This window comes from Capsicum annuum, chromosome 12 (assembly GCF_002878395.1).
Source record: "Capsicum annuum cultivar UCD-10X-F1 chromosome 12, UCD10Xv1.1, whole genome shotgun sequence".
Lineage (NCBI taxonomy): Eukaryota > Viridiplantae > Streptophyta > Magnoliopsida > Solanales > Solanaceae > Capsicum > Capsicum annuum.
The window spans coordinates 943,666-957,623 of NC_061122.1; the positions used below are offsets into that span (position 1 = coordinate 943,666).

At 35.2% G+C, this 13,958-nt stretch overlaps 3 protein-coding genes across 4 annotated transcripts in view; 1 reads left to right on the forward strand and 2 right to left on the reverse strand.

The window, feature by feature from the left end:
- Positions 1–2,100, forward strand: part of LOC107857067 (protein DELAY OF GERMINATION 1) — a 6,003-nt gene extending 3,903 nt beyond the window's left edge. Inside the window, exons 1-2 of one of the 2 annotated variants that reach the window (XM_016702010.2) lie at positions 777–1,020; positions 1,108–2,100. In XM_016702010.2, coding sequence (XP_016557496.1) covers positions 1,110–1,892 — 783 coding nt within the window. In that variant the 5' untranslated portion in view covers positions 777–1,020; positions 1,108–1,109 and the 3' untranslated portion in view covers positions 1,893–2,100. Of the gene's footprint in view, positions 1–776; positions 1,021–1,107 lie in introns of those variants that run through there. The other variant, XM_047400495.1, reaches the window with a different exon arrangement.
- Positions 2,101–2,726: 626 nt separating this feature from the next.
- LOC107851091 (protein disulfide-isomerase) lies at positions 2,727–6,101 on the reverse strand. The gene is made up of 10 exons (XM_016696003.2): positions 5,801–6,101; positions 5,108–5,138; positions 4,728–5,015; positions 4,454–4,639; positions 4,272–4,397; positions 4,027–4,158; positions 3,804–3,923; positions 3,465–3,582; positions 3,256–3,368; positions 2,727–3,171 (listed from the first exon to the last, which is right to left on the reverse strand). The coding sequence occupies exons 1-10, from the start codon at positions 5,965–5,967 to the stop codon at positions 2,944–2,946; spliced, it is 1,509 nt and encodes a 502-aa protein (XP_016551489.2). The 5' UTR covers positions 5,968–6,101; the 3' UTR covers positions 2,727–2,943.
- Positions 6,102–8,923: 2,822 nt separating this feature from the next.
- Positions 8,924–12,075, reverse strand: LOC107851092 (10 kDa chaperonin, mitochondrial). The gene is made up of 3 exons (XM_016696004.2): positions 11,259–12,075; positions 9,317–9,456; positions 8,924–9,222 (listed from the first exon to the last, which is right to left on the reverse strand). Exons 1-3 carry the CDS (start codon positions 11,361–11,363, stop codon positions 9,174–9,176), a joined length of 294 nt encoding a protein of 97 aa, XP_016551490.1. The 5' UTR covers positions 11,364–12,075; the 3' UTR covers positions 8,924–9,173.
- Between the last annotated feature and the right edge of the window lie 1,883 nt (positions 12,076–13,958).

Below are 13,958 nucleotides of genomic sequence, written 5' to 3' on the forward strand. Positions count from 1 at the left end.
AAAATGTTTGTCCTAACCACAACAATGTAAAAATAATATAATTTTTCATTAAAAGAAGTTTGAATGAACCCCTCAATGACGTGTGTATGCTCTAAGAGCAATCTATGCCACATTCCCATTAAATGATGTTTACATTTTAATTTAAAGAAAAAGTAATTAATATAAACGGTAAAATATGAAAAAAAAATTGTTTTGTCTTGATAACTCAAAAAAGAGAAGTAAAATGAGATATCAGATTAGAAAATTTGGGACTGATAAAATGGAACGGATGGAGTACTACGACAAAGCAGAAACATGCCCACTTGTTGTGGTCCAGAATTTCATAATAATTACATAATACATGTAACAAGATTTACTTTTTTATTTTTATTTTTCATCCGTTGTCCGATGCTTGTATTGGAGCCCCGATTAATCCGAATCGCGTTTTGCAGGGCCCACTAAGGTGGCAGCGCTCCCAATAGTGTTTTCATAATAATTACATAATACATGTAACAAGATTTACTTTTTTATTTTATTTTCCATTCGATATCCAACGTCTGCATTGGAGCTTTGATTAATCCGGATCGCATGTTGAAGGGTCCATTAAGGTGACAGCGCTCCCAACAGAAATTTTTTCATACCCAAAGTCAAACCATTGACCTCTAATTAAGGATAGAACAGCTTCATCCACAACACGACTATCCATATTGGTGTAAGAAGATTTACTTATAACTTGGCCTAGAAAAATTAAATATAAATTTTGATGCATGTATTAGCCTTTCTTTTTTTATAAAACAATAATTCACCGCCAGGATCCAAAAACTTGCCACTTTGATTGTACTAATCCTATAAGTGAATAGTTATGATTGGTTAACCAGAAGATACAATGAATATAAGCCAAACCAAAAGATTAAAATTAAAAGCAGCTATTATACATTACTGCTAACGTAGCCCACTGGTTCTTATATGCTTCTGGTTTTCTTCTTTATATAAATTACTTTTCAAACTGTTTTAAAATTCATTATCCACTTGTTTTCAAAGGTATGTATGTACTTTACAGTATTGTTGCTATATACTTTGTTGAATAAATTGTCCTAACTGTATTATTTTTGTCCAATGTTGTGTCAGGCATGATGAGTAGTACGAGCAAAAATGGGGTGGAAAACCACACGACATTTCACAAGTATTTCGAGTCATGGCTAGTTAGACAGAATCAAGATTTGGATCAGCTGGTACGTGCCTCAAAAGACGAAAACACCAACAACAATCACGCGATGAGCCTATCGAGTTTGATTCAGAGAGTTGTGAAACACTATGAAGAGTACTACACAGAGAAATCGCGGTATGCTAATGATGATGTTGCAGGGATGTTGCATCCATCATGGCTAAGTAATCTTGAAGACGCGCTTTTATGGATTGGAGGTTGGAGGCCTAGTATGGCTTTTCATTTGCTCTACTCAAAATCAGGTATACAACTTGAAGCTAATCTTCATGAGTTAATGAGAGGATTTAGTAGTAGTGATTTAGGAAGTTTATCCAGTAACCAACTTGAGAAGATTGATGAGTTACAACATAGGACCATAAGGGAGGAAAGAAAGATAAGTGAGAGTTCAGCTAAAGTTCAAGAAAGTGTAGCAGATACATCAATGGTGGAGCTGTCCCATGTAGTGAGTGAACTAATGAGGGAACAAAGAGATGTTGAAGAAGAAGAGGAGAAAATCAAGAGAAATATTGATAAAAGAGAGGAAGGTTTATTTGATGTGTTGAAAAAAGCAGATGATTTAAGGTTAAGGACACTAAAAGAGATATTGAAAATTTTGACACCAATTCAAGGTGTTCATTTCTTGATTGCTGCTGCTGAACTTCACTTGAGGTTTCATGAATGGGGTATGAAGAAGGACGCAAGGCAATGACCGACAAGCCAAATTTTGATAAAAGGTGCACGGATCAAGAAAGCATAGTTGTATTGGTGGATATTGTTACTGGAGTCAATGTCGTTACTACTAATTACTATTAGGTAGATTAAAATGGGATGAAGATTTTTAGGCTTTGTTTGTTTGTTTGTTTAATTTCTGTTTATGCAGAGACATGATTAGTTAAGAATTTAAAATCTTTTTATGACTTCTTTCCTTGATTTTGTTACTTCTGCAGAGCCATGATAACATAGGTTGCTCGGACTCTTTAGAAATATCGTCGGATTTAACAAGATTACGACAATATTTTAGAGAGTTCGAGTAACATAGATGATTACTTAGATTCTAGTATTGAATGAAGATGTTTAGATGTTTGGGCAAACCATGTACTTGCCGTCTCTGTTTTATTTTGTATGACGGTATTTTAACTAGGCACGAATTTTAAGAAAGGAAGATTTTTGCGATATACAAAAGCATCCTTAAGAGTTTGCAATCTTAAACAAGTCATGTGATTTCTGTGGTTATAAGAGTGTGTCATTAAGGGAAAAACATAAATTTACAAGTTCGATCGGAGTAATATTTAAGGTATCAAAGGATGTCATTCTCTCGAAAAAGGTTAAAATAAAAAAAAGGGGTAAAATGTCATATGAAGTAGAATGGACAATGAGCAAAGATTCTTGAAAATTGCTACTCAACTGCAATTTAAGTCAGTTGAAAATACATGAGGTGATGCATATAAAACCAGCTCATTGACATCAAGCAAGCAGAAAAAAATGTATTGGGTTGTTTTGGGTTTGAAGGGGGTTGGGGGGTGGAAGAAAGAAAACAAAACAGTAGTCAGCAAAAGTTGAAGTTTGTCATGGGAAGTATTAAATATCTTGAGTTCCCTACTAATGTTGAGTTGAGGATTTGTGATTTGATTCTAATACATGACACAACCATTTTACTGAACTAAAAAAGCAACAAAACTCAAGATTAACATAAAAGATAAAGTAAAACAGCAGCAAAACTTGAGTCCTACATGGAAACAAAGCTCATCGCGATTACCTACTTATAGCTCATCTTTTGCTGAATCTGGTGTGGTGGTGGTATCAACTTTGACAGATTCCGATTCATGAGCAGCAGGCTCATCGCGATTCTCCTCAATAAACTCAATGATGGCTTCTTTTGTTCTGTCGCCGTTATACTGGGATATATTACCAGAAGCAGATTTGAAGTATAGAGTTGGGAATCCTTTAACTTCAAATTCACCCGTAGGGATGTCATTTGCAGTTGCATCCTGTTCAGAAAAGTATAAACAAGTAAGTATAGCGCGAATGTTTGACACGACTAACATAGTAACGTAATGTCCCATAATTCTTACAAGTTTTGCAATGAGAACATCGGAATCCTCTTCTAATGACAAAGCTACTTCATCCAAGATTGGAGCTAGTGCCTTGCAGTGGCCACACCAAGGCGCGTAGAACTCTAGCAGTACTGTTTTAGACGCGGAAAGGAAAGAACAGACCAAACAAGATATATTAGTTCACAAGAATGTGCACTTGTCGAGGTATTCAACACTGATGGACGCACCATTTTTGTCCGAGTTGAGAACCAAATCTTGAAGGGTATCCCTAACAACCACGTTCACTGGTTCGTCATTAACCTCAGGGATCGGTTCTGATTTTATGTGAGGCTTCAACTTACCATCCTGCAACCATGAGTAAAGGAAAAGAAATGCGGAAACTTAGCAAAGCCATTGCTTAAATGCAGAAAACTCTGAATGAAATGAGCTCCAGCTGAGGAAAATACTAGTGGAACACAACAACGACAACTAAAAAGGGACTACTACTACGCCTCAATTCCAAACAAGTTTGATCGCATATATGAATGAATCCTCACTGGTCAGAATTCATCTCAGATCGGCATTACCTTGTAATCCTTCAACCATGAAGGAATAGCATCAGGTTTAACATGTGTGTTGATATACTTTTCGCCTTCGTTGGCCATTATTACGATGAGAGGTGCTTGTTCAGGCTTCAGTCCAAAGTACTGCGATTCATACATCAAACGAAAATTAACGAGTGTCAAAATATGGTCATTTAGCAAAGCGAATATTACTAATCAGATAAGCTGAAAGAATGCTACTACTAACATTGAAAGCAGCTGTACCAACTTCAACATCTCCCAATAGAAAACGCAATCCATCCACCTTGTAATATATCGCGACATCCTTATACAACTTAAAAGCATCGAGCTCGGTGCTAAAGTTCACGAAAAGCAGCACCTGCGTATCACGAATTCATGGAGGAAAAAAGATCAATCTCTTAAGATATGAAGATGGATTAACTTGTTCAGTATAATCAAAGGCACAAAAAACCTCCAAGGTAAGTTGGGTACCTTTGCGTTGAGACTATTAAAGAATTTGCTAACATAAACTTGGTTTTCTGGATCCTTGTCGAAAATGGTGACAATAGGAACACTAGCTGCTTGGATGAACTCCTCCGCTGCATCAACATCAAAATCCTGCACGAATCCACGTTAAGCCCCAGCCGGTCCACATCAAACAACATAATCATAACCTCAAAATCGTTAAAGAGTTGATCGAATGGCTTAAGGAGACGAATAGTAGGCTTATCAACTGGCTCGCCCCGAGGGAGGAGTTTGGCATCAACAGTGTGTGCAAAATCATACTCAGCTCGTAGTTTTTCAGCTAACGCTATGAACTTCTCAAATTTCTCCCCCGAGAGTTCTGGAAATATACCAACCTGAAAGAAATCACAAGCAACAACAAATTCAATGATGAGAAACAAGCTAAACAATGATCGATGCACGATGACAAGTAACAACACTTACAACAGTGATCTTCTTCTCGTCGATAAGTGTTGCAGCATCTTCTTTCGACTTGATTTCATTCGATGCAGGACCAGCTTGTTTCTTCAAATAAGAAACAATGCCATCTGCTTCGCGAGGACCATTGTATTCTTGAACTTTCTTTGCTCCATCTCTCAAGATTTTAATAGTTGGGAAACCTTGAAGCTTATATTCCATTGCAAGTTCTCTATTTGCATCATCACTTGCATCAATTTTAGCTAGAACTAATGGAGGATCATTACTACTCAAAATTGAAGCAGCTTTTTCATACTGTAAAAACAAAAGAACATTTTTATCACAAATCAATTAACTTCACAAAAACTGCGAAAAATTTCAAATTAATATTCTTATAAAGTCAGTACCTCAGGAGCTAGTTTCTTGCAGTGTCCACACCTGTTATATCGAAAATGAACCATCAGATTTTCAAAAAAAAGCTCTTAAATAATCGATGCCTATGTTGCTCGGACTCTTCAAAAGCATCAACAGGCGCGTGTCAGATCCCAGAAAAGCTATACACATTTTCTTGGAGGATCTGGTTCGAAAAATTTTTGGAGGTTCGGAGCAACATAGATGAGGCTAAAACAAACACATCAAGCTAACAGAAAAATCTGTTAGATCGTAACACATAACATACATGTACATTTAATCAACAGAAACATACTCAAATTAGAGGCATAGGCGAATTCAGAATCTAGCGTCATACATTTTTATTTTTGTTTGCGTGTATACATACATGTTTTAGCCAAAAAAAACAATAGAACTCACCCCTACAAGCCAACAAGTAAGCAAAAAATAATCATCTTTAACACATAAACACAAAGGAAATTCATAATCTAGAGTCATACATCAAACCTTTCATACATTTATACATAAATTTTAGCCAAGAAAACATAGAACTCGTCCTAAATCTGTCTTAACATTAAAAAAAAACGCCATAACTCAACATGAAAGGTGAAATAATACTCTTTAACACGCACACAAACGTAAAGACGAATTCATAATTTAAAGTTATACATTTATTAAAAACTAACATGTATAGAGTAAAAGAAAGTTACCAAGGGGCATAAAATTCAACAACAATAAAGTTGTGTTTGGTGACAGTGTCAGTGAAATTTGTATGGTCTAATGTTAACACATGTTCCTTTTCATTTTCTGCTGTACAAACTGCAAAAACAACAGACAAAATTAACAAAATGCCACTCCACTCCATTTTCATTTTCATTTTCACCAAACAAATGTAATGTATACTTTTAATTGTTGTGACAAACTAAGGTAAATGCTTGTCTTTTTAAAATGTTTACAAAAAAAAAAATTGTCATGTCATTGTTGATGATGTGTTAAGATGTGATTGGTCAGATATGTGTCAAAAAAAAATACATTAGAAGGTGAATGTGATTCATACTTAAGTCATTTAATACTTGGTGATATTGTCAAAGATTTTCCTTTTTTGGTTTATTGTTGTTACCTTATGAAATTTAATGTAAATATGGCAAAATAGTTATTAATACTGTAATAGCTATCCATAATTTAGTCAATGGAATTATAAAATTCAATCAACTTCCTTAAATATCATATTTGAATACATAACATAGAAATGCATTTTCATTCAATTACCTTAAATTGTGGATTATGTATAATTCTCATTACACAATACATATTGACTACAAATTGAATTGGAGATAGAATGTTGACTGTTCTAACAACGTGAAAACTACAATCTTTTACTTGACTTTTTAAAATATATAATATATAATTGACGGTATATAATTAACCGTTTTCAAGTGCGTTTTCTGAATGAGTCCTAGGACGAGGCAAGCTAAAAGCACCTCGGGGAGTGTAAGCCTCAGTTTGGGACGTAGGCTCAGAAAACTTTACTAAATTGAAATGAAAAATTGCTGAATAATAAAATAGTTAAGTTTTTTTTATTTTTATTTTTTTTGAAAACAAAAAAAATTGATTAGTTCGATTTGATTTGATATTTAACAAGACAACGTGTAGATATAACTCTCTTATATAATTCAATATCTTATATAACTCCGTAACATTTTCTTGATCTTGCTTTGAACAATTTCATTTATGTTTTATCTTCTTATGTCTCTTTTTTTTTCTTTTATTTCTCACTCGATGTTGATGGCCTTAAAATTTGATTAAATCTGAATTTGTGCATTACAACGATCATTCATGTGGGCAGCTTTGAATATCTTTTTGCTCATACAATATCACTGGGTATGTTAGTTTTTAGTGTTTGACATGACAATTTGATGACAGAGAAAGAATTGAACAAGGAATTTTATGATTTTACAAGTGTACAGATCAGTTTTTTCACCCGATGAGCATAGATGAAAGTCATTTGGCAGACATTGTTAATGATAATTAAAAAAATATCTGCACGAAACGCAATTCATCGAGTTCAATTCAAGGTACACCTTGTTTGCTTTTTTATTTTTTCGATAGCTTTTTCTTGCGTCTATTAGTTACTGGGACATTGATCATAGCCGAAATTCGTCGAAGAAATAAAACCAAATAAAGAAGAGAGAGAGAGAAAAGTATTTTTCTTACAAAGAAAGCACTCAAAATCGAAAGTTGGATAGAGAAGTGCAGTGAAAACTAGCACACGAGGGAAAGAGCCCATAAAAAATAGATCGGACACCCTTTTTGATGCAGTTAGCGACAGTTGTTGTATTACGGTATTCATATCAATGAATACAAGTGTATCAGCGAATACAAACCTCTTTCTTTTTCCTTTTTTATCTTTTTTGTATATTTTATATTTTCATTCCTCTTTTTCTCCTTTGTATTTTCTATTTTTAACTCCCTCTCTCTCTCAACTATATCAAACATTCGTATTTGTATATATTAACAAATATAAGCATCATTTGTATTTATTTGAATCTATCATATACAAATACAAATATATTATTTGTATCTGAATGGTCCAATTTGTGTCAACAAACACAATTTTCATCAAAACCATATAAAACAAAATACATATTAATACAGAATACAAAATATTTACAAATACCCGAAAACAGAATACAAATACTTGAAAACGGAAAGTGAGAGAAAGAGAGAGCGTGAAGGGCAGCGAGAGGGAGAGGGAGGCAAGGGAGACTCTAAGAGAGACAAGGAGAAAAGAGATTATGAATTGTATTTAATTGATAACAGAGCAATGTCTTTTAACTAATTAAAACTTAGACTAAATAAGACAATTACGAGCTTACATTTGTTTTGTTAATTCATGTATTTTTTCCTGAACTGTGGTGGTCTGTTAACATAGATAGTGGAGAAACACTAGAGACATACCTTTACAACAGCCCACCTAATAGTAGACTAAATTAATAGCAACATCCAAAGACATAAAAGCCACAGCCACCAAGCTAAACAGAATAGTGGAGGAACATAATCAAATAATAATGGCTTCATAAAGGCTCAGGCCATTTAGGCTGACATTAAAGACAGCTACAAACACCCTAGATATGCACTAGGATCCAACAGGCACCTCGAAGTTCTAGAAGAGTCCAAACAACATAAATTTTTTATTCGACTTCATCAGTCTGTGCCACCTAAGCCACGGGTATGCCTCCAGGTATTATGATGATATCCCCGACTGCATGGACCGAAGTTGTGACCCAGTTGGCTAGGTTGAATGCAAAAGTTGGTCACATGGAGGACCGAGTGAAAAGGTGGATGGATGCCTAGATGCTTTTCAGTCGAGTAATAAGTTGGTCACATGGAGCGCGGAGTGAAAAGGTGGATGGATAGGCAGTTCGAGGGGCAGGATAGGCGAGTCCAAAGGCACCTAGATGCTTTTGAGTCGAGTAATAAGTTGGTCACATGGAGCGCGGAGTGAAAAGATGGATGGATAGGCAGTTGGAGGAGCAGGATAGGCAAGTCCAAAGGCGCCTAGATGCTTTTAAGCCAAGGATTACTCGACAGTTGGGTAGAGAGCAGGCGCCTGATGTGGCTGGGTGTTAGAACCGAGATTGCAGAAACCAAGAAAAGGGCAGTCAACTTTGAGCCAGTCGATAATGTGCCGCAGTCGCTAGATCTTCAGTAGACAAGGAGGATCCTAGTGCTTTCACAATACCGTGTACTATTGGGTCTTTCAACTTCAATCGAGCATTATGTGATTTGGGGGCATACACTATGCAAGATAATAAAACACAAAAGGTTATCAATTGATCAACATAAGCATTTGCCATAAAGCATAATGTGTTAACCACAAGCCTCTCAACTGAACAGTACCAAAAGGTTTCCATGTCAAGAACTCAATACTAAAAGAACACAAGTGCAAAGGTTATTCAACTATCATTGCATTACGTATCAAACACAATTGTCAACAATTCGATAACTTAACCAGAAACATCCTTGAAATGAACCCCCTTAAATTAAACTCAACAGCGTGAATGAACTCAAATATATAGATGCTCAGTCGTGCAGTGTCCCCAAAATGTCTTCATCCCGGAACAAATGGAACCTGCCACAAGATCCATCAAGAATGTTTAGAAAAATGAATAAAGCTCTAAACTTTTCCAGCAATACAAGAAGATAAAATCATAAGGTGCACTCACTCTTTCTCCCCCAACTTGACTTGAGTACCACCATACTCAGGCAACAAGACAGTGTCACCTTCCTTGACGGCAGTTGGGATCCGGTTTCCTGCCTTGTCGTGCAGCCCTGGCCCAACAGCCACAACTTTCCCGGAATTCAGCTGAAATTCACAAGACTGACTTGATTAAACTTGAGAAGACAAACACCAAAAGATCAGAATTTTAGCTAAAATTGGGTTACATGTCCAAGATATGCTAACAACAACTCAAAATCAATCAATCAACAAGTCTCGACCAAATTTGAATACGCAAACACCAAAACATCCCAACATAAGCTAAAATTGGAATAAATATCCAAGACAATAATACACGAAACACCAAGCAGACAACCAATCAGCTATATAAATCCTCCACATTTCGTCAGACTTCATTGGACCCATATCAGTTAAATGCTCAAGAAACTTTACATGTTCTCCAAATTTAACATCTACAATATCCTCGATTCAAAAAGAAAAAAAACTAGCTGAGTTCTGAGCTCAGCAAAGCAAATCCTTTTCTTTCTCCCAGTTACAACTCATTCGAATACTTAAAAACAAAGCAAAACCTTTGCAAAACTAAATGTTCTCTAAATTTCCCACTTAGTTGAAGTATGGACGACCATAGCTTCTCTAAACTCACAACACCAACTAGATCAAACTTGAATACGCAAATACCTAAAGATTCTAAAAGTAGAAAGACAAGTTAGAATCGGCTACATAAATCTTCAAATTAGTTCAGCTTTATTCAGACCATATCAGTCGAGTGCTCAACAAACTCCAAGTTCTCAAGCTAAATATTCTCTAACAGAAGCTCTAAGTGAATTACATCCCTAAACTCTATGCTCTCTAAATTCACAAAACCAACTTGATTGAACATGAACACACAAACACTAAAAGATCCAAAATTTAGCTAAATTTGGAATGCATATTCAAGACAATAGAGCACTAAAAAAAAAAAAAAAAAAAAAAAACAAAAGTGTCATCTTCAGTATTAGAAGAAAACATTTGGACCCGTGTCGTGGTGTCCGGGCCAGCTTTCGCACACCTCAACTAAAACCGATGTATCACCAAAAATATAGAAAGCAAAGTAAGACAACAATGATGAATCTTACAATCGAAACAGACTCATCTACCAATTTCAATCGAACACTCAAAAAATACAACTTTGTCGAACCATAATGAATCTAACACTGACTAAGAAACCAATTTCACTCAAAACATTCAAAAAAATACAACTTTCTCGAACTATAATGAATCTAACCAGTACTGACCCATTAACCAATTCCAACCAAACATTCAACAAATTAAAAGCTTATCAAACTATGATGAAAAAAACACAGGCCTATTTACCAATTTCACTCATACATTCAAAAAGCATACAACTTTCTCAAACTACAAGTGTTACAAAGTTCCTTACCTTAAAAGACTTGTCAGGGAGAATAATACCAGCATTAGTTTTAGCTGGAACTTTCTCAATCAAAACTCCATCGAACACTAATCTAAAACTGACCCACATACCAATTTTCAGTCAACATCTCAAAAAAATGTAACTTTCTCAAACTACAATGAATCTAACACTGACCCATTAACCAATTTCAATCAAACATTCAACAAATTACAAGCTTCTCAAACTATGATAAATCTAACACACACCCAGTTACCAACTTTCATTCAAACACTAACCTAACACATACCCACCTACCAATTTTCATTCAAACACTCAAACAAACTAAAACTTTCTCAAACTACAATGAATCTAACACAACCCCTTTTAAAAATTTCAATCAAACATTCAGAAAACCTAGAACTTTCCCCAACATTCAAGAATTTAGCAGTTTCTCAAACTATGATGAATATAACAGTTACCCATTAATCAATTTCAGTCAAAACATTCAAACTACAATATAGTTTTCAAAGTTCCTTACCTTGGAAGACTTCTCAGGGAGAAGAATACCAGCAGTAGTTTTAGCTGGAGCTGTTATCTTCTCAATCAATACTCTGTTCAGTGTTGGGATCAAACGCTTCGCCATTTCTACTTCTACTGCTTAAACCACCCCGACCCTTTTTTGCTTTTTTGCTTTTTTGCTTTGTGTGCGTGTGTAGAAGAAGAGAAAACGATGAAGCTGGGATCTTTTATATTAGCAGACAAGTTCAAGATTGTAGTAGAAGGTTCTAGTCCTTGGGGTTTAGGGTTTTACAGTCCACTTTCTCTAATGGGCTTGGGTTTAAGGAATTCTGATATTGGGCCTTACCTAGCCCAGTTTTTATATGGACAAGTTATACATTTAGCCCATCGATCAAAAAATAATTACATTTACTAGCTATATAGCTGCATTGAGTCGAGGGTCTTTCAGAAACAGACTCTATGAACCTTCTTGAGATAGTGGTAAGATGTGTGTACACTCTACTCTTCTCAAACCTCACTTATCGATTTTTCACTGGATATGTTGGGATCAAAAAATAATTATATTTATAAGCAATGTATAGTTGCACTTGGGTTGAGGAGTTTTCGGAAACAGTATCTCTAACTTTTTAAGATAGTGGCTTGATCTGTGTATACTCTAGTTTATTATTGGGATTTATCTAGTCTAGTTTTTATATTCACAAGTTATACATTTAGTCAGTCGATTAGAAATAATTACTATTTAAAATAGAAAGGTGTAGAGGACAATAGTAGGGTAGACGATTAGCTGGATAAGAGTGTTGTCTCGTTTTTTGAGTTTTTAGACTTGTTTGTGCTTGTTGTTGTACTAGACGTAGTACTATCCCTACTTGTGATATGTATATCATAGTTTGTTTATTGTGTTTCATTTATCGCACTGTTATTTTGTTATTCTTGTTTCTCTCTCGTAGATTTTGCACTATTTTCTTGTTACTTGTTATACTTTCTCAATTGTTTCCTTCATCTTTGTGTCTGAATTTGCTACATTTAAATCGAGATTTTTAAAGAAATAGACTCTCTACCTCTCCGACATAGTGATAAAATTTGCAAACACTTTAACCTTCTCAGAACTCACTTATAAAATTCCATTGAATATGTTGTTCTTGTTGTTAGTAGGGGTGTCAAGTGGGCCTGGCCCGACCCAGCCCGATCCGGCCTTCATACTTAACCCAGCCCGGTAAGCCCTAGGGCTTGAGGGTTCCGGATTCCGGGCCAGTTATTTTGTTAAAATGGGCCCGACTAACCCGGCTCGGACCAAGCCCAATCCAAGTCCGCCGGTTAACCGGCCCGGCCCGGCTCGAAAAAATTAAAAAAAAAAAAAGATATTTTGGCTTTTGGGCCAAACTAGCCGTTGGCCCAATGGCTATATAGCCGTTTTTGGATCCAAACAGCTAGTTTGGGCCCATTTATTAAAAAAAAATAAAAAACTTTAAAAAATATTTTTTAATCCCAAAAAAAAATCTATAAATACCCTACAACTTCAAATCATTTTTCACACAATTTTTCACTCTCTCAAATCTCATTCTCTCTCAAATCTCAATTCTCAATTCTCAAATATTCAATATATTTAATTTCTTAAAGTGTTCACTTTAACTTTTTAATTTTTCGTTTACAAAGTACGAGCGGAAGTTTCTAAAGTCGCAATCTTCGAATACTTTCAAAATTTGGTATTGTCGTTCCATCTCTTACGTTTAATTTTTATTTATTGTATTAATTATTTAATATTTAATTCTATTATATCTGTGTATTTTGAATATTTTTAGTTTAATTTAGTTTATATTATGGATAAATTAAGAAACCTCGCTACTAAAGGTGTTAAAAAATTTTATCCCGGAAGCGGTAGTGGTAGTAAAAAACGAATTACTAGCGGTAGAGGTAGTTCAAGTAATAGATATACCCGTGTACCTTTGCCTCCGGTACCGCTTGGTACACCTTTTGAGAAAGAAATAGGTGTAGGTGCTCACGATATGGATTATGTAGAAGCTCAGGAAAATTACGGTATAGAAGAAGAAAATAAAGTAGATGCGGTTAATTTAGACGAAGATAATGAAAATATTGCTGAGACACCCGCAGTAGGAGATGCTAACGTTAGATCTGAATCAGTTAATTTCCCTTCCCGTCCTCCCAGTGCCCCAAAAACTCGTAAAAGAACTAGTATTGCATGGCAATTTTTTGAACGTATATCAGATATTGAGGTGCAATGCAATATTTGTCAACAAATATATAAGCATAGAAGTGGAGGCAAGCAAGGGGGTACGGATACGTTAATGAGACATGTAGCTGAAGATCACAAAAGAGAGTTAAATATTGCAAAAGGTGGTGGGAATGTTGGTGGGTCAACGCAAACTAGAATGGACCCAGCAACCGATCACGTAGAGAAGAAGTATAATAAAATGAGGGACAGGGAAGAAATAGCTAAAATGGTAGTTGTGGGTTGTTTGCCTTTTAGTTTTCCTTCTTCTGATGCCTTTATTCGTTATATACAAGCAATTTATAATCTTATGTTTAATGGTATTCCTAAAACTACTTGTCGGTCTGATATTTTTAGACTCCATTCACAATATTGTTTTTATTTATCAACATTGTTAAAAAATATTCAATGTAGATTGTCCCTAACTTCTAATCTTGGTCGTACTGTAAATAAAAATGATTATTTAACCGTTACTTGTCATTGGATGGATAG